The following is an 18,074-nucleotide window of genomic DNA, read 5'->3' on the forward strand; positions in this document are numbered from 1 at the left end:
TGCTGTTTTTGATTTATTGTGGGCTGAGGCATTATGTAAACTAAGTTGTTGTAATTTGGAAAAATAGTTCTAAATAAGGGCACATGTATGTATATTTTTGTTACTGTTTTGTGACAGATTTTGTGGCAGCTGTTTGGATTATGAGAACATCAGCTTTGTGTTTGGTTTATTGCACCATCTCCAGTGCCTAGATTTATACCTGGCACATGATTGACTTAATTAGAGACCTTATTGTCTGCCTCTGTGTTTAGGCATTCCCTTTAATTCAGCAAGTACTTATGATGGGGATTGGAGATGCTGGTTGGGATCACACTGAAATATGGTAAATAACATATGGGAACTTGTCCTTTATTTTGAAGAATGTAGACTAAATTGTGCAGTGTGGAGGCTTGACTGAGGCAGAGCTACATTTAGAATGTATTTTAATCTTAGATATATTTTTGATTTCTAGAAATTCAATTTTTTTTCAAAATATATCTTCCATATCTCCTTGACATGCCTATGCTTTTTTCTTCTGTCATGACTAAATGGAGTGTTGTTGATAGGTCTTTTGATGTTTTTGTCTATTAATTCTTTTTCGTTTGTATCATTTCTGGTATGTTGGTTAATTATTTTTCAGTATATGGCATACATTTCTGCTTCTTTGTAATTTCTGATTGGATGCCAGTTGTGGATTTTATTCTGTTGAATGTGGATTTTTTTTGTATTCCTTTAAATGTTTTTGAGCTTTTGTTCTAATGTTTTGAGTTAAGTTATTGGAACAGTTTTCTTAGTGCTTGCTTTTCTGCTTTATTAGGCAGGACTAGATCAGCCTTCAGCTTAGGATTATTCCCACTAAATTAATCCAGTTCCATTATTGGGGCAGTATCCTCATGGGTATTTGGGCTGCTAGCCCATGAGTTGTTGTTGTTGTTGTTGTTGTTGTTTTAAGTAATCTCTACACCCAGTGTGGGCCTTGAACCCACAACCCCAAGATCGAGAGTCATCTGCTCTACCGACTCAGCCAGCCAGGCACCCCTAGCCCATGTATTTTTGAGATCACTGGGAATGTGAGCTATTCCAACCCCTGTGTGAGTTTTGGGAATTGTCTTTTTCAGTCTCTGGAAAGGTCTTGGGTAGTTCCCCAGGCTTCAGCTTGTTGCCTCACTTGTAGGTGATCGTAAGGACTTAGCTAAAGACTGAGGACAGGACTGCAGATCTCCAGAGCTCTCGGTCAGGGTCTCTTCTCTCTGGTAGTCTACACTGCAGCAAGGTGTAACTAGTCCCTCCAGGCAAGTATTTTAAATCTGCAGGTTCTAACCCTGTATTATGTTGGTGAGTTTTTCTTCCTGTAGATACAGAAAAGTTTCAGGCTGTAGTAATCTGGCATTATTCATAAGAATACGTGCATATTTTTAAGCATTTGTGACCAGGTGATTTCTTTCGCTCTCTCCCACCACAGAAACTATTAAAAATTCAGAATGTAATCAATGTTGTTACGGTCCAGTATCTTAGGCTTAACATAGCTCTCTGTTGTTATATTTGATGCTGAATCAAAGAGTAGATATATTTTAAAATCCCTTTGCAGGACATTTAACACAACTATTAAAACAGTCACCTCGCCCATGCTTCTCCTGGGGTGTGCTGTGCTCAGCAAGTTTAGGACTGGCCAGATGAGAAGACAGCTGAATGCTCATAGGCATTCCCGGTGGAGTCCAGATGAACTCTGCACCTGCCAGGAGGATGAACACAGAAGAGATTTACTTAGTGACTCCTTACCAGAAGCAAGGACTGTGAAGTCTTATTCATAGTCATTCGAGATGTAAGACGCTCTAGAGCATTAAATGAGATACCACAGTCACTTTAACTACTAATCATAAGGGAAACTTGAATATGCGTTTCGGTATTGGAATGCAGTTTTGGAATAGTTCTCGACCCGTAGTATAAACTGCTTTCTGAAAAAAAATTTTTAAAAAATTTAAAAAAAGCTGTCTTCTAGTAGTAGGCCCAACCTCTTTGAGGAAGTAGTTCCGAGCAGGTGTTCTGCAAGCTGTTGGCCGAGATTAATTTTTTATGCTATCCCACAATGTTTTTGAAATACATATACTATTTTCTTCATGTCTTCTGAGAGTAGTGTTTGGTGAGCTAGCATTTCTGTAAGTTGGTATGGGGGCGCCTGGGTAGCTTATTAGGTTAAGCATCTGACTCTTGATTTCAGCTCAGGTCATGATCCCAGGGTCATGGGATTGAGCCCGATGTCAGGCTCTGTGCTGCTGAGCATGGAGCCTACTTGAGATTCTCTCTCCCTCTGCCTCTCTCCCTTGCTCTCACTCTCTCTTTAAAAGAAAAAAATATATGCCTTCCTATACTTTTCCAATTTATAAATTGTCTGTTAACATTTGTAGGCAAAATCACTTGTAGAAAACTGTTTAAATCCAGTACTGCTTAGGTAGGGTGAGATTATTCAAGATTATTAAGGAATTCTTCACTCTAAACTTTTTTTTTTTTAAATAAGGCTATTTTTATGACTATATTAAGGGCATTTTAGATCTGACTGATAAAGTTAGTAAATTCTTATGTCAGACTCAAAGCAGGCTGATATTAAGTATGAGTAAGACTTTCTTTCCTCCTAAGAGTAGTACTAGCTGAAGCAAGTTCAAATAAGAAAGAGGGCAGTATACATATTATATATTACTGAAAACTACCACCAGAAATATTGGCTGACTTCTAAGAGACAAAATGTCACTGAAGCTAATTCAGAACTAGCTTGGGATATACCATATCAAAAAGATAAATGTTTCAGAATTGGCATGCCAGTATTTTAAGTCCTTTTTTTGCCACAGAAACAGAGTTCTGTGATAAAAGCAGGGATTTTCTGACCCGATGGCAATAGTCTAAGCTTGGCAAGTGGGAGTTTGTCTATTCCACTGAAGTGGTGCTCCTTTCCATGTAAAAAAAAAAAAAATGACATTAGCCCTATTGAATTCACCAAAATAAATGCCAGATTGTAAGGTCCTCTTTTCAGTTAGCCAGTGAGGCTCCCTATCAGGACGTCTTTCTATGAACAGGGTAGTACTTCATGAACTACAGTTTAAGTGCGATAATAGGTGACTCAGAGATGAACAGGAAACTTAATGTCACCAAGTTGTTCATAGTTGGGAGACCAGAAAGTAAGAAAGTGACTGCAAACTGGTCTTGATCATTACGAATGTGTAGAGGAGAAGGTACTGTGTCTTCTACTACGGTTAAGGGAGGGGTGGGCCTGGGCTAAGATGTGCAGAAAAGGTGCTGAGTTAAAGGATGGGTAAGAATTTGTCTAAGGTGAAGGAAGTGCATTCTAGACAGAAGCATCGAGCCTGACAGAACAGTGCATTTGGGGACCTGAAAGTAGCTTGATAGAATGATGGCCCCAAAATTGTGAAATAATAGCAAGAAATAAAGCCAAAGTGGTAGCTTGGGGCCTTTCATCAGTGATCTCGTTCTAAGTTATGAGGTTCAGACTTTGAGTTGTGGCTTTGAGCCATTGAAAGATTTATGTAATGAAGGTAAGGCTGACCGTGGATATTCAAAGAGGAGAGAAAAAGGGTGCAGGTAAGGTAGGTGATCCGCAGTTTGTGGGGTCCTTTGAGTTGCCTTTTCAGGTGTCTGTGGAACTTCGGGTGATGATACTTAGTAGTCTTTTATTAAAAAAATTTTTTAGAGAGGGAGAACATGGGGAGGGTCAGAAAGGGAGAGAGAGAAAGAGAATTCTCAAGCAGGCTCTACATTTAGTCTGGAGCTTGATGCGGGGCTCCATCTCATGACTCTGAGATCATGACCTGAGCTGGAATCAAGAGTCAGATCCTTAACCAACTGAGCCACTTAGGCACCCCAGCCTTTTTTTTTCTTAAGTAATCTCTGAGCCCAACATGGGGCTCGAACTCATGACCCTGAGGTCGACAGTCGCATGCTCTGTGGACTGAGCCAGCCTTTCTCAGACTTTATTTTTCTGCTATACTTAGTCTGTTTCATCTTCTGTGAAACAAAGACTTTTAAAACTTACATGCAGGATTGTCTTAAAAATTAAAATATATAAGGCACCTGGAACCCAGTACAGAGGATTACTTTAAGGAGCAGATGAGGAGGGACTGAGAAGCGTCAGTGCGAGACTGGCAGAGAATGATCAACAACACAAAGCTCAAAACTTAGTCAAGGGGATGGAAAAGCATTAGGTGAAATTTGACTTGAGGTTAGTGGTCATTTTAGCAAGTGTACTTTCACTGGAGGATTGAGGCCAAGGGCCAGATAGCAGTGGATCATGGGGTAAACATGCAGTGAAGAAGTGTTGCCTATTCTTGACAAAAGCTTAGTTTTAAAATATTCTGTACTTTTTTTTCCCCCAATTTCTGCCATCACTCATTCAAGGTAGTGCTTTTAGTCATTGTCCATTGTTTTAGATATAGGTACAGTTTTGAAAGTCTGTTTCCATGCCTTCCCTAGGTACTTCATGTCAGGTTTGAGGGCAGTTTAATATCTTAATATTTCTTATTTTATTCAAGCTGGTGTTTGATGAGAAATAATGATTAAGTAGCTTTTCTTAAAAAAGGAAGCCCAGCTTATTAATGTTGAGCATTGGAATAGAGAGATGCAGCATTTAGACCAGAGATGATGTTTGTCTTTTACTGTGAGTTTTCAGACAATTTGCAGAAGTAGAACTCCCCAAGTAGCCATCGGCAAGCAGTAAAGATTTGGGCCATCTTGTTTCATTTGTCCCTTCTCCCCCCCCCCCCCCCCCCCGCTTCCCTCCACGGACTGTTTAAACTATAGACCGCTTGTCATTCTACCTATAAATACTTCAGTATATACCTCAGAACTTATTTTAAATACAATAACATGATCACTGTAGTATTATCACACCTGACAAAATTAGCAGTACTTGAAAAGACAGATTCATCAGCTTCCCAAAAGGGTCCATGATACCAAAAAAGTGACAAAACCACTGTAAGTCTTGCCACTTAATGAGTGTGCTTTTGGGGCTTGCCTGCAGGCCTTCCCTGCTCCTCAGTACCCACACCTCTTAGATGTGGTAGGCGCCCATAGGTTAAGATTCCTTGGAATTCAACCAAAGCTTTTTCTAGCCTGGTCAAAAAAAGATGCCTTATTATTATTATTTTTGTTTAATATCATATAGACTTTTACTGTATCTTACATTCACTGTGCAGCATTTTATCCTCATATCTTGATTCTCACCCTTCTTTCAGTTAACTATTTGGAAAAAAAAGTGTCAGGTGGTCCAAGGAGGCTACGCTATAACCAGTGGATGGGCTACAGCCCTGAGCAATGATTTTTAGGTCAGTTTATCATTTCTTCTGTTAACTGATTTCTCAAAGAATTTTTCCCAAATGAAAATAAACACTATACTAAAGACAGAGCTTCATACACATTTTTCCCCCACCTATAGATAAGAATCCATCTTTTTTCCCAAAAATTTCTTAATGTGCATCAGCGGGAGGGATGATTTCATCATGCATGGACATGTTTGTAGTTTTTATTCATTTATTTAAAAGATTTTTTTTAATGTTTACTCAGTTTTGACATTGTGAGTGAGTGGGGGAGGGGCAGAGAGAGGAGAGGAAACAGAATCCAAAGCAGACTCCAGGCTCAGAGGTGTCAGCCCAGAGCCTGATGCCAGGCTTGAACTCATGAACTGTGAGATCATGACCTGAGCTGAAGTCAGACGCTCAACCAACTGAGTCACTCAGACGCCCCTGTAGTTTTTATTTTGAAATAATTATGGAATCATAGGAAGTTGCAAAGATAGGACACAGAAGGCCCGTGTGCTCTCCACCTATTTTCCCCCACTGGTTGCATCTTACATAACTATAGTATATTATGAGAACACATTGGCATAACGTGTGTGTATGGTTCTGACATTTTGCATCGCGTGTGTAGCTCTGTGTACCCGTCACTGCAGTGTACTGAGAACTACTCCGTCACCACTTGTCCCTCCTGGCACCACCCCTGTAGTCCTCCCCATGCCTCCCAGCCCATCCCTAACCTGTGGCAACCTCTGCTTTGTTTTCGGTTTATAGAATTTTGTTATTTTGCAAAGATAATTTGAATGGACACACAAAGTAAATCATGTTTTGAGACTCCTTTTTTACTCTGCATAATGCCCCTGAAATCCCTCCAAGTTTTTAGTGTGTTGGTAGTGTTGGTAGTACATTTTGAAAAAAGTAATTTTTAAGATTTTTTTATTTTTTAAATATTTATTTATTTTGAGAGAGAGAGAGAGAGCGAGCGAGCAGGAGAGGGTCAGAGACAGAGGAAGACAGAGAATCCCAAGCAGGCTTTGCACTGTAAGCCAGAGCCTGATGGGGGACTTGAACTCATGAACTGAGACATCACGACCTGAGCTGAAATCAAAAGTCACCAACTAAGCAACCCCGGAGCCCTTTAAGATTTTATTTTTAAGTAATCTATATCTAGATCCAGAGTGGGGCTCAAACTTACAACCCCGAGATCAAGAGTTGTGTGCTCTACCGACTGAGCCACCCAGGCACCCCCATTCTGAATATATTTTTAAATAAAAATAAGTGCCTTGTTAACTCACTATACCAAAATTCAGTCCACTCAAAGCTGCCTACCCTCAAGTTTAAAAAGGTATAGGTTTAAAAAGGCTTAGAGATTTTGTGGTTATCAGTGTTATTTTTAAATAATTTGTATACCGTAGAAGGAGCTTGAGCTTAGAAGAGTTGCATAGTCTACTGACTGAACCAGCTAGGGGCCCCGCTACAGAACATGGATATTCTTTTTTTATTTTTTTTTATTTTTTTATAGTTTATTTATGTTTGAGACAGAGAGATACAGAGCATGAGCAAGGGAGGGTCAGAGAGGGAGGGAGACACAGAATCTGATGCAGGCTCCAGGCTCTGAGCTGTCAGCACAGAGCCTGACGCGGGGCTCAAACCGTGAGATATGACCTGAGCCGAAGCCAGACGCTCAACCGACTGAGCCACCCAGGCGCCCCCAGAACATGGATATTCTTACACAACCACAGCACACCTAACAAATTCAGAAAATTTAACATTGATGGAATATTTTTGTCTATCATGGCTCTTGTTATTCTAGTATTATTTGTTTGTTTGTTTATTATATTTCCCCCCTCCTTTCACGAAGCTCTTTCAGGGGTGGATGTTGTCTTTTTGTCTTTAATTTCCTCTAATCTGGAACACTTCTCCAACTTTTGTCTCTTAGGACATTAGCAGTTTTGGGAAATACAGGCCAGTTATTTTATACAGTGTTCCTTACGATGGTTCCCCGTGATTAATTTAGGTTTTACATTCCTGCCTGGAATACCACTGGCATGCTACTCTGCCTTCAGGGAGTTAAATCTAAAAATCACACAATGTCGGGGCGCCTGGGTGGCTTAGTCGGTTAAGCGTCCGACTTTCGCTTAGGTCATGATCTCGCGGTTTGTGGGTTCGAGCCCCGCGTCGGGCTCTGTGCTGATTGCCAGCTCGGAGCCTGGAGCCTGTTTCAGATTCTGTGGCTCCCTCTCTCTCTGACCCTCCCCTGATCACGCTCTCTCTCTCGCTCTCTCTCTCTCTCTCTTTCCTAGAAATAAATAAAACATTTTTTAAAAAATAAAAAATAAAAATCACACAATGTCCCTCAGCATCTCATTAGGCTAATTTTAATCACCTAGTGAAGATGTCGAATGTCTCCATTATATGGTTTCTATCTTTACTGTTATAAGTAATAAGCAGTCTGTGGGCAGATGCTTCGAGAGTATACAAATATCCTGCTCTTGCAAACTTGGATGCAAAGATTTAGGGATGATCCTTAATGATTCTTATTCAAACTAATTGTTATTTTGATAATCCAAATGAGTTAGCCTTTCTAAATTATCTTGTCCTGAAAATTCAACTTAACTTTGGAAAAATTCATTTACCTTTTTTATGGCTTTTATCTGTATGCATTGCATATAATAATTGCTAGTGTGCTTTAACTTAAAATGTTTTTTAAGCCTCTGGGTGTATTTTTAATCCTTTGCTGCCCTCTGCAGGTCTGTGGATATTAATCTTTGGAGCAAGGTAAGTACTCCTAATAATGCAATTCATAAGGTGATATCTAAAAAGCTTTTAACAGCAAAAGTTATAATAGCTTCACATATTTACGATATATTATTATAAATTAATGAATTCTAGGGTCTTGAAATTGGTAGTTTTTAAAACTGTCTTCCTAGAGCTTGAAATTGATTATTGAAGCGATCCTTGACTTCGTCCTAAAGTCTTCGTAAGGTTTTCAACTTTTCCAAAGGTCAGCTGTTAACACTCTTGCAGTGACATTTGGTATACAGATTTAATAATTAGTTTTTAAATTACATAGACATATGTACATTTGTGTCTCTGTATATGAATGATGTATATAGATCAATTTTAATTGCTAGTTTTTTAAAAAGTTAACTGCCTTTATGCAGGAAGTACAGTTATCCTTGTGCTGAATTGCGAGAAGCATTTGTAGCTACATAAAATCAGAATGCACATCATTAACTGGAATTTCCAATTTAAATATTTTTGAAAGTCTAAATTTCCTTTAATTCTCTTTTAAGTATTTATACAATCAGTTGTAATTTATGATTGGCATCTATATATTTAGAAAGTATTTTTTGACTAGAAAGATTTTTTTGGTGGTTTATTCATGAAATGTGTTTTTGTTCAAAATACAGTGTCAGACGTGGCTAACGTCTGTTGTCTGTCTATAAATTACAATTTCTGGTAAAATATATTGACTGTCCTCTATAGATGTCTGTGTTAGTGAAAAAACAGTTTGTAGGTGAGAATTGTTTGATTTTACTTTGTTTTTAACTAGTTTCTACATTAACCATCCTTCGAATTGCAGCACGATTTATATGGTGGAGTAAAGTGGGATGTGGCCAATTTTGCCTAATTTTCTATATTAGTAAATAAACGGTAGTAGAAGTGACTGCATTTTGAGTTGTCAACACTTATAATATGTGCCAGGCAGTATTTTAAGAGCAAATAAGTTCAGTCACAGAATACCGATAAAGTAGTTCAGAATTCCTAACTCTGTCTTCAGCCCAAGGATGTAGAGTCAAATACTGTGTCCAAAAGTTAGGTCAGTACGAACGGTTTTGTAACCACATATTCATCATGAAGTACATCTTTGGGTTTGCCTGCAGAACTAATGTTGAAGAATAAGGGTTGTGTATGTCTTTGTTTGTACATTCAGCTGATAGGAGTCCTTGAGAACAAACATATCAGAGCTCTTGACCCCTTTGGTTTTAATGCCATTGAAATGACTGGGAAAATGTCATTGAAATAAAAAAAAAAAAAAAAACCCACTAAAAAAACCCTCAGCCATTTAGGGGGTCCAGGATATTTTACTTTATTACTTCCGTAATACTTTTAAAAGGAGGAAACTGGTCCAGTGTCAACAAGACCAAAAAGAACATGATGAGAAATAGTATTGGTTGGTAATTCCTATAAGCTGTTTCCTGTTTATAACAATTTATTGAAAACAATATATAAACAAATCGGTTTAGAGGGTTTCTTAGTGACATTTCATGAAATGTTGTAGTTTTCCTTCAATGTGGATTTGTTTTGTTTTTCTTTTTAAAGATCTATTATTTAAAAACGAAACAATCTCCTTGGCAGGTGGGGTAGTGTTGAATTACTGTGATATAGAATAATACCTTACTGGGAAGAGGTTTTATTATTTCAAGAATTCAATTTCAGATTGTATTTGTTCTTGTTTGCTTCTCTTGCTGCAATGCGCGCATTTTCTGTCTTACCAGATAACAGAACTGTTGTACAAGGATGGACGTTATTGCCAGGAGCCTCCAGGACCAACGGGTAGCGTTTCAATTTTGATGATTGTAACTTAGCCACAAATCCATTCTTCTGTGTAATGATGGGCTAGAAGGATTACAGCAGTAAACATTTCCTTTTTGAAAGTGAAATTTGAAAACATTTGGTTATAAATCTTTATATTGATAACCACAACATTTTGAGCTCTATGAGGTGTTTGGTTTTATCATCATAATTTTTTTTAAAGACAGAGTTGGAGGCTTTTTTCTTTTTCGACATTGAGGAAATGCTTCTTAACAGCACTTACCAAATAAGCTTACAAACCAGTATTCTTAGTGCTTGTTATTTTAATATTTTGAAGGTGTAGTTAATTTTAAATTTGTAAAATAGTTAAAGATTTCTTTAGACTTATTCCTATTTAAATATAATTTATTATCCAAAATGCCTTATTTTGACATTTAATGATTTTTTTTTGTTGTTTTCCATATAATGAAGCCTAGAATATACGGTTTTCTTTAAGAAGGTACCCTTCTTGAAAGTTCAGATTTTCTATCCTAGATATTAACATATGGCCCTATACATTTTATGCTTGAACGCATAGGAAAATTACTGTTGTTACAAAACATCTTTGTTAATCTTGGTTTTTCATTGGCTAATAGGCAGCTCTCCACAGGATTACTGTATCTGCTTATTAAAATTATTTAACTTTCTGTACTCAACATTTAACAGCCGTTTGTAATTTTACGTGTTCCCTAAATATTGCCCACAAAAAAATTAGTACAGTAATGTGTACAAGGCATTTATTTATTCTTACTACTTGTGATTTGGACAGGAAAGGGGTAAGGCCTTGGGCAGGACCACTTCTGTCACAGAGTGGTGGAAAAAAATAGATTGAAGTAAGATTCAGTACTGAAAAGCTGTCACTCGGTCTGAAAATAATTAATATTCCTTTCACTCACCAGTTAGATATGTGCTCCCAAACCACATAATCTCTATGCCTCAGTGATCATTGTTGCCATTTCAGAGCCTCTCATCAGGGTGACATCTCACACCAAAATGATTTCTTATAAATTAATCTTGATAACATGACAGTCTCAGTAATTTTAGTGGAATGCTTTCTCTTGTTTTTTTCCACAGAAGCTGTTGGCTATTTTCTTTATAACTTGATTGACAGCATGAGTGACTCAGAGGTACAGGCCAAGGAGGAGCGTTTGAGACAATACTTCCATCAGCTGAAGGAGATGGTACCATTTCATTTTTTGCTATATAATGCCTGTCCTGCCTGACATGTATCTATTAGATTTGAAATTGCTGCTTTTAAGTACAACCAGACCACTTCTCAATGACATACACGAGTTGGGGACTTAAATTATGTCTGAGATAATTTCTGTTAGACAAATTTCAGTTTGGTTGTCTAAAACTCAGGGTGTTTTTTTTTTTTTCCTCCTCTCCCTTTGCACAGAATGTAAAAATTCCTGAAAATATCTACAGAGGCATTCGTAATCTACTGGATAGCTACCATGTTCCTGAATTGATTAAGGTGTGTGCGAAATAGTAAACTTTTTAAAAATGCTTACTTTATATATAAAAGCATGTTAAAATTTTATTTAAGCATGATGCTCTTGGACAAAAACCGGTTACTTATAAGGCAACCATTAAAGTAAGGCTTTTCATCGATGGTTGGTAAATATTGTTTATAGATCTTGAAGAATGTGTTTAAAGCATTAAATACGATGGTTGATGAAGTATGAATAGAATTTCTGGAACATTTTGAAAAGATGAAAAATAGTAAAATGAGCTGAAACTTCTAAAATCTGCTTGTGACATTCGCTGATACACTTTTCCATGTGTTTTCTAATTCTGATTTAAATCTCAATTTTAGGATGTTAATGTCTTGGTTGAAAGAGAGAAGATAGACTCTCGAAAAGTAAGTAGGTTTTTGGAGTAGATTCTATAACCACCACATTTAATGAGAATTCTAGATTGTATGCTTATAAAAACAATGGTTCCTAACATTTTTGTCATCAGAATATATCTAAGAAGTTGGTAAGCAGCTATTCCCCATCTCAAAAAAATCAGCATATCTAAGAAATTTCATATATATATACTTCAGGAACTTCAAAAACCCCTGGGGTCCATCCACATCCGGACCCCCAGATTAATATCCGTGATAGCACTTATGATATCTAGGAAAGGTCAGTTTAAAGGAAAGAGTAACAAGGGGTACATTGTCTTTTTGTCGTAAATTTCTTTCCTTCTCTTTTCTTTCCATTCCTATAGACTATGCAGCTTACATCATCTGTTTTGGAGTCTACACTTGAAAAATTAAAAGCTGAAAATCAACCTATAGGAGACGTCCTAAAACAACTCATACTAGTGCTTTGTTCAGAAGAGGTAACATTTGTTTAAGTATTTCACATATGCTATTAAGGTAAAAAAAAAAAAATTCTTTGTAGATAAAAGTCAGCAAAGCCAAATATACTATTTATGATTTTCACGATTGATTATTATACGTCATGTGTGAAGAGTGCAATTAAATGAAAGGTTAACTAATTTCAGCTACACCTTGAATGGCATGTTTTCGGGTTGCTGTAGTTTGTTTATGATAATCTGCAAAGTGAATGATAGTAACAGCCGTGATAGGTTTATCATACATGCCAAATGTCCTTTCAAGCCATGGCTCCGGTCTCTCATATCTAGATTGTCAAGCAACTGATACATGCGGTAGTCATTTGCAAGTCAAATATTACTAGGTTGTTAATGCAGGGATTGAAATTCCATTTTCCTGCTGGAAAAAAGCTCTTTCTGAGATAAAGGGTCTGTTGCATTTTTCCAGCAGGCGTCCAGCTGTACTTTGTGTTCGTTTTAGTGTGTGTCTGCAATTTGTGGTATATCACTCGACTCTTTCAGTTTCTAGTTCAATACGATTTGGTGGTGTGCCTGTGTTTTTAGGGGAAAAAAGCATAACTGAGTTTAAGATTATAATAATATGGTACTGTTGGATTGTAAAATATTTCTTCACTTGGATAGTAAAGTAGACTGTGAAGGGCTTTGGAATGATATACATTTCTATGTGTGGAAATTGGACTGTGAGTAGGGACTGACTTGGTACATATTTAATTTGGACATCTTACAGTACAGCACCCACAGAGCTAAAACATCAGATTTGGCATAGCGGCTCGTTTTGCGTCAACATATAACAAATCTGTTAACCCCTACATATGCATCTTGGCTGCTCTTTGAAAGGTGAATAAAAACACCAAGGAGCAAGGTGAAATTAATAACCCTGAATCCATTCATTTTTAAGGTGCTATTACCTTTCTCTACACTCCTGAGTATTAAACCTAGAGATTTTACATTTTTACTTTTGTATCATTTTATAGCATCTTCCTTCTTTTTTCCTTCTGTCTTTTATTTTAGAACATGCAAAAAGCTCTTGAATTGAAAGCAAAGTATGAATCGGACATGGTTGTTGGTGGCTATGCAGCTTTAATAAATTTGTGCTGTCGACATGACAATGCAGAAGATGCATTGAACCTGAAACAAGAATTGTGAGTACCCTGGCCTAGAACAGATCATCAGTCAGTCTTTCATGGATCGTATAAATTGAATATTTGCTCTTATAGAATGTAATTTTCAAAACCTCTTTTTTGTCAGTGGTTTCTGAAATTTCATAATATGACTCCCTTTGATTCATTATGGCTTGTTTTCAGCAAGGAATCTTTGTTTAAGTACAATAAGACATGCTATTCCTGAAAGCCAAGGGTTTTTCCTCCTTGATTATTCTACAGCTGCATATCACAACAGGGGTGAGGGTAACTGTTTTATAAGGATTAACATTCCCCCTTCTCTTCTGTAGGGTGGACAGCATTCTGTCCATTTCTCAGGTATCTTTGGTTTCCCGTCCCGATAGATTTTTAAATTAAAGATGATGTCTTTTTGAGTGTTTCAGTGTTTGTGGCAAAGTTAGAATCACCTGAAGTGCCACGAAGCAAAGAATTCCTTCATTTGTAACATTTGCAGATGGGATGAGGAAATACACATGTGGTGTTAGGTTTTTAGTGCTTTTGTCACTTTGAATATAAATTACTTGTGAATTTGAATGTGGCTTCAAAAATAAACCTTCACGGAAATGTAGAGGCCTACACTGTTCACAGTTCAGAACAACTGAGGAGTTTTTGAAATGTGATAAAATGGATATTGCAGTTCTTTGCACAGTCAACTTTTAACATAACATAAATGTGCCTTTAATTCTCAGTGACCGTTTAGACCCCTCTGCTGTCCTTGACACCAGCAAGTATGTAGGCCTTGTGAAAGTATTGGGAAAACATGGCAAGCTCCAAGGTAAGCCTCGGCACATAAAGGAAATAGGTGATGCAAGTATCTTGCCACTGGAATAACATGTGAATTGATATTAATGGTATATCATGTCCTGCAAAGTGCTTGAACACTTTGCATACAAATTTGCATGTGAATCCATCCAGAGCTGCGTGGACAGTGTAGGCCATTAGTTTTAATGGATTGGCAAGCTTGTCATTTACATTTGCACAGCTCAGTGCTTTTTGCATTTCTACAGCTAGTTTTTATTAGCATTGCTGTTTGGATTGAGTTTGAAGATCATGACTTATGGCACAATTTACTTCTGTGCCTGCACTAATGGCTTTGTTTTTGCTTGAGAACGTCTGAAGGCTGAACGTAAAACCTATAAACATAACCTTTATTTAAGAATATGAATTTTGTAGCAGTCTTTGTCTTAACTTTTAATAACATTAACAGAAAATGGATACACTGTAATAAGTTTTCATTTAAAAGTTTGCAGGGAAAGCCTTGCTGATTATATAACTGATAGGCATACTCTAATTTTCCCGTTGTTGAGATAATACTGAGCCTAATTACTTACACTTGATCATATATTCTTACTGTTTGCTTGTTTCTTAAATTTCTCATTCGGCTTTATTTTGAAACTTCCTTCTTTTAGCCTTCCTCTCCTTTTTATTTCTAGAGAAGATATGTTTTTTTAAAATTTTATAGTGAAAACTGTGTGGAGGAAATATTGATTTGAACATTGAATTTGGATTTGGGGAGGGGGATGTCCTTCTAACACAGAAAACTCTTTATAAGGATTAGCCTGCTTTTTAAAAATCACTTTTTGTAAAGCGGTCAAAACATTTTGCCTGGGCAATAATTAAGAACAACATTATAAAAATGCACTTATTCCATATCCTAAAATGTTTGTTTCTGCCTTTCTAATGAAGCTTAATGAATCTAATGTATTAACATGCAGTCTTTTGGAAAGCTTTCATTGGCTCTGCTTGGCTAATTAGTATCGACATAGCAAACAGGCCCTATCGGTATCAGACCATTAGTCTGGCTGTATATACAGTGTAAACACATCTTTATTATCTGGCCTCCTGACAAGCCATCTGCTGAAGAAACAATGATGTGATTTAGCAGATGTTAGCTCTGAACGATAAAAGCCTCCATTTAGGAGGATCTTACAGCTATAGGGCAGACCGTACAGGGTTACGTGGTGCAGAGTGGGCACACAGTCCCTATCTATAATTTGTAGTCAAAGTTGCAGGGAAATGATAAAACCATGCTATTGTGGATTTATAATTGTAGTCTCGTTTAGAAATGCAAGTAGTAATTAACTTGAAATCGGCATTATACACTAGAATTTACATTCCTGCTGGGCTTGAAATGCTGTTTTAATAGCAGTTTGTTTTCCCTACATGAAATTACCTAAGGGTCTTTTGTGTTACTTCATTGTAGATGCTATTAACATTCTAAAGGAGATGAAAGAGAAGGATGTTCTTATCAAAGATGCAACAGTCTTGTCCTTTTTCCACATCCTGAATGGCGCAGCTTTAAGAGGTGAAACCGAAACAGTAAAACAGTTGCACGAAGCCATCATGACTCTAGGGTTAATGAAACCATCCACTGCCTTAAGTTCCCCACTGGTCACTCTGTATCTGGAAAAGTAAGTTAATTGAATTGTGAATTTTAAATGTTGGGATTCAAATAATGAGTCTCATCGTTTGGGGATTATGCTTTGTAAATAGTCTGTGGCGCTGTGGAACCGTGAGATGGTATATTCCACAAATAAGAGGATGATTCTGAGCTGGGTGACCTTTAAAATGACCAGCAGCCCCGGGGCCCTATGGCTTACTTCTCAATGGATTGGCCTGTGCTGAAGTTTTTTGTGGGCCATGTGATGATACCGCATGAAAATGAATCTAATTTTTTCCAGTGATGAGCCTTAGAGGTGTTAATTATTAATATAAGAAGGAAGGATTCTCTGGGGCTTTTGATTCTCCATCACGACTGTTATTTGAGTGATAATGTAGCAGCGTCCCTCTGGTTCTCCTTTTCTCCACATAGTAGTTAATTTTAGTAGCATGTGCCGGTACGGTTCTTCTTGCTTTGATAAACGCTGTAGAAGATGTCTCTGCCTTGGGGGAGAAAGATGAATTTTGTTGATAGGGTGAGGTTTACTTAGTTTGAAAATTTTTACATTGGATATCATTTGCTACGCTTTAATATGCACAACTTAAGGTATTATTTGCAATACACATGATAAAAATCAACCCTGCTCTCTCATAATGAGTAAGACTACTACGCACCCTTTATTGTATCTTTTCCTTTTGCATTTGTTTTCGCTTTTTTGCCTTTGTAAAAACTTTCTTAGATCTTTCCTCTTTATCATCTTTTTCATGTTTTTTTTTTTTTAATGTTTTTGGTTTTTTTTAATTTTTTTTTTAATGTTTTTTATTTATTTCTAGGAGAGAGAGAGACAGCGTGAGCAGGAGAGGGTCACAGAGAGAGGGAGTCACAGACTGAAACAGGCTCCAGGCTCTGAGCTGGCAGTCAGCACAGAGCCCGACGCGAGGCTCGAACCCACGAACTGCGAGATCATGACCTAAGCAAAAGTCGGACGCTTAACCGACTAAGCCACCCAGGCGCCCATCTTTTTCATGGTTTAATGCAGTTTTTAATTTGCCTATTTTGTGATTGGGATTTTCCAATTTTCTCATTTTAATTCCATTATAGTTAACATAAAGGTATATTAGTTTCAGGTGTACAATATAGTGATTCAGCAGTTTCTTATATTGGTCACTGCTCATCAAGAAAAGTGTATGGGGGCGGCGCCTGGGTGGCTCGGTTGGTTAAGCGTCTGACTTCGGCTCAGGTCAAGATCTCACGGTTTCTGGGTTCGAGCCCCGCATTGGGCTCTGTGCTGACAGCTAGCTCAGAGTCTTGAGCCTGTGTGTGTGTGTCTCTCTCTCTCTGACCCTCCCCTGCTCACACTGCCTCTCTCTCTCAGAAATAAATAACATTAAGAAACAAAAAGTGTATGGGAGTTTTCTGATTTTAGTATAGATGTTGCCCTATCAATGCCAGGAAAAATAAAAGATCCATCTTAATGGTTCTCATATTCTTCCCAAATTTCTGGTAATTTTCCTTTATTGATTAGAGGGTATAATTCAGTTGAATTTAATGGATGGTTTACTATTGAATTTGATTATTTTTTTTAAAGTTTTATTTATTTAAGTAATCTCTACACCCAGTGTGGGGCTCGAACTCATGATCCCAAGATCAGGAAGCACATGCTCTTCCCACTGAGCCAGCCAGGTGCCCCTGAATTTAAAATGGGGAATAAAAATCATCTTGGCCCCATGTTAGGAAATGTAGGTGTATGTATATTTATATACACACACATACATACATACATACATAGCATATATATGTTTCATGAAATAATTTGTCATCCAATCAAGATACAGGTTATCAAGCTAGATGATTGGCTGTATCTTAACCTCTACAATCTCAGCATTACATCCTTTTAAAGAAATAGTGATTCAAACAATTACTGTGTTACCGAGTTCTCATGTTCACAGCCAACTTTATATCGAAATCCTATAATTAATATGCTTCCTACTAGAATTTTTTTGATTGTTTGAGAGACCCATCTCTGCAAATTACATGTGAAGCTCTGCTTAGGGAGTTGAAAGAAATGGGCCCAGTGCCCAGAAGAATTAGGCCCTCCTCCACTACTGGGCAAAAATAAAATAATTAATAATGAACACGAGGCCATGGTGGAAAAGTATCTTACAAATAGAAATACTTTGGAGACAGAGAAGACATGAAAGTTTTCTGAAAGAGGTCTGCACATGGGACTCATGAACCAAAGAGAGCTTACCCACAGGAAAACGGAAGTAGCATGGGATCTCTATGTTAACCTGGAGTGTTTGTGCTCCTTGCTTCTGATTATAGAGGATAGTC

At 37.4% G+C, this 18,074-nt stretch overlaps 1 protein-coding gene across 1 annotated transcript in view; it reads left to right on the forward strand.

Moving 5' to 3' along the window:
* LRPPRC (leucine rich pentatricopeptide repeat containing) overlaps positions 1 to 18,074 on the forward strand; it is a 109,882-nt gene that overhangs the window by 38,165 nt on the left and 53,643 nt on the right. The window contains exons 15-23 of the mRNA XM_039232411.1: positions 8,027 to 8,054; positions 9,779 to 9,836; positions 10,929 to 11,035; positions 11,254 to 11,331; positions 11,674 to 11,718; positions 12,072 to 12,185; positions 13,212 to 13,342; positions 14,050 to 14,135; positions 15,564 to 15,771. Of these exons, the coding sequence (XP_039088342.1) occupies positions 8,027 to 8,054; positions 9,779 to 9,836; positions 10,929 to 11,035; positions 11,254 to 11,331; positions 11,674 to 11,718; positions 12,072 to 12,185; positions 13,212 to 13,342; positions 14,050 to 14,135; positions 15,564 to 15,771 (855 nt within the window). The remainder of the gene's footprint in view (positions 1 to 8,026; positions 8,055 to 9,778; positions 9,837 to 10,928; positions 11,036 to 11,253; positions 11,332 to 11,673; positions 11,719 to 12,071; positions 12,186 to 13,211; positions 13,343 to 14,049; positions 14,136 to 15,563; positions 15,772 to 18,074) is intronic.

The sequence above is a fragment of the Hyaena hyaena genome, unplaced genomic scaffold (genome assembly GCF_003009895.1).
Source record: "Hyaena hyaena isolate Hyena2069 unplaced genomic scaffold, ASM300989v1 scaffold_64, whole genome shotgun sequence".
Classification (NCBI taxonomy): Eukaryota; Metazoa; Chordata; class Mammalia; order Carnivora; family Hyaenidae; genus Hyaena; species Hyaena hyaena.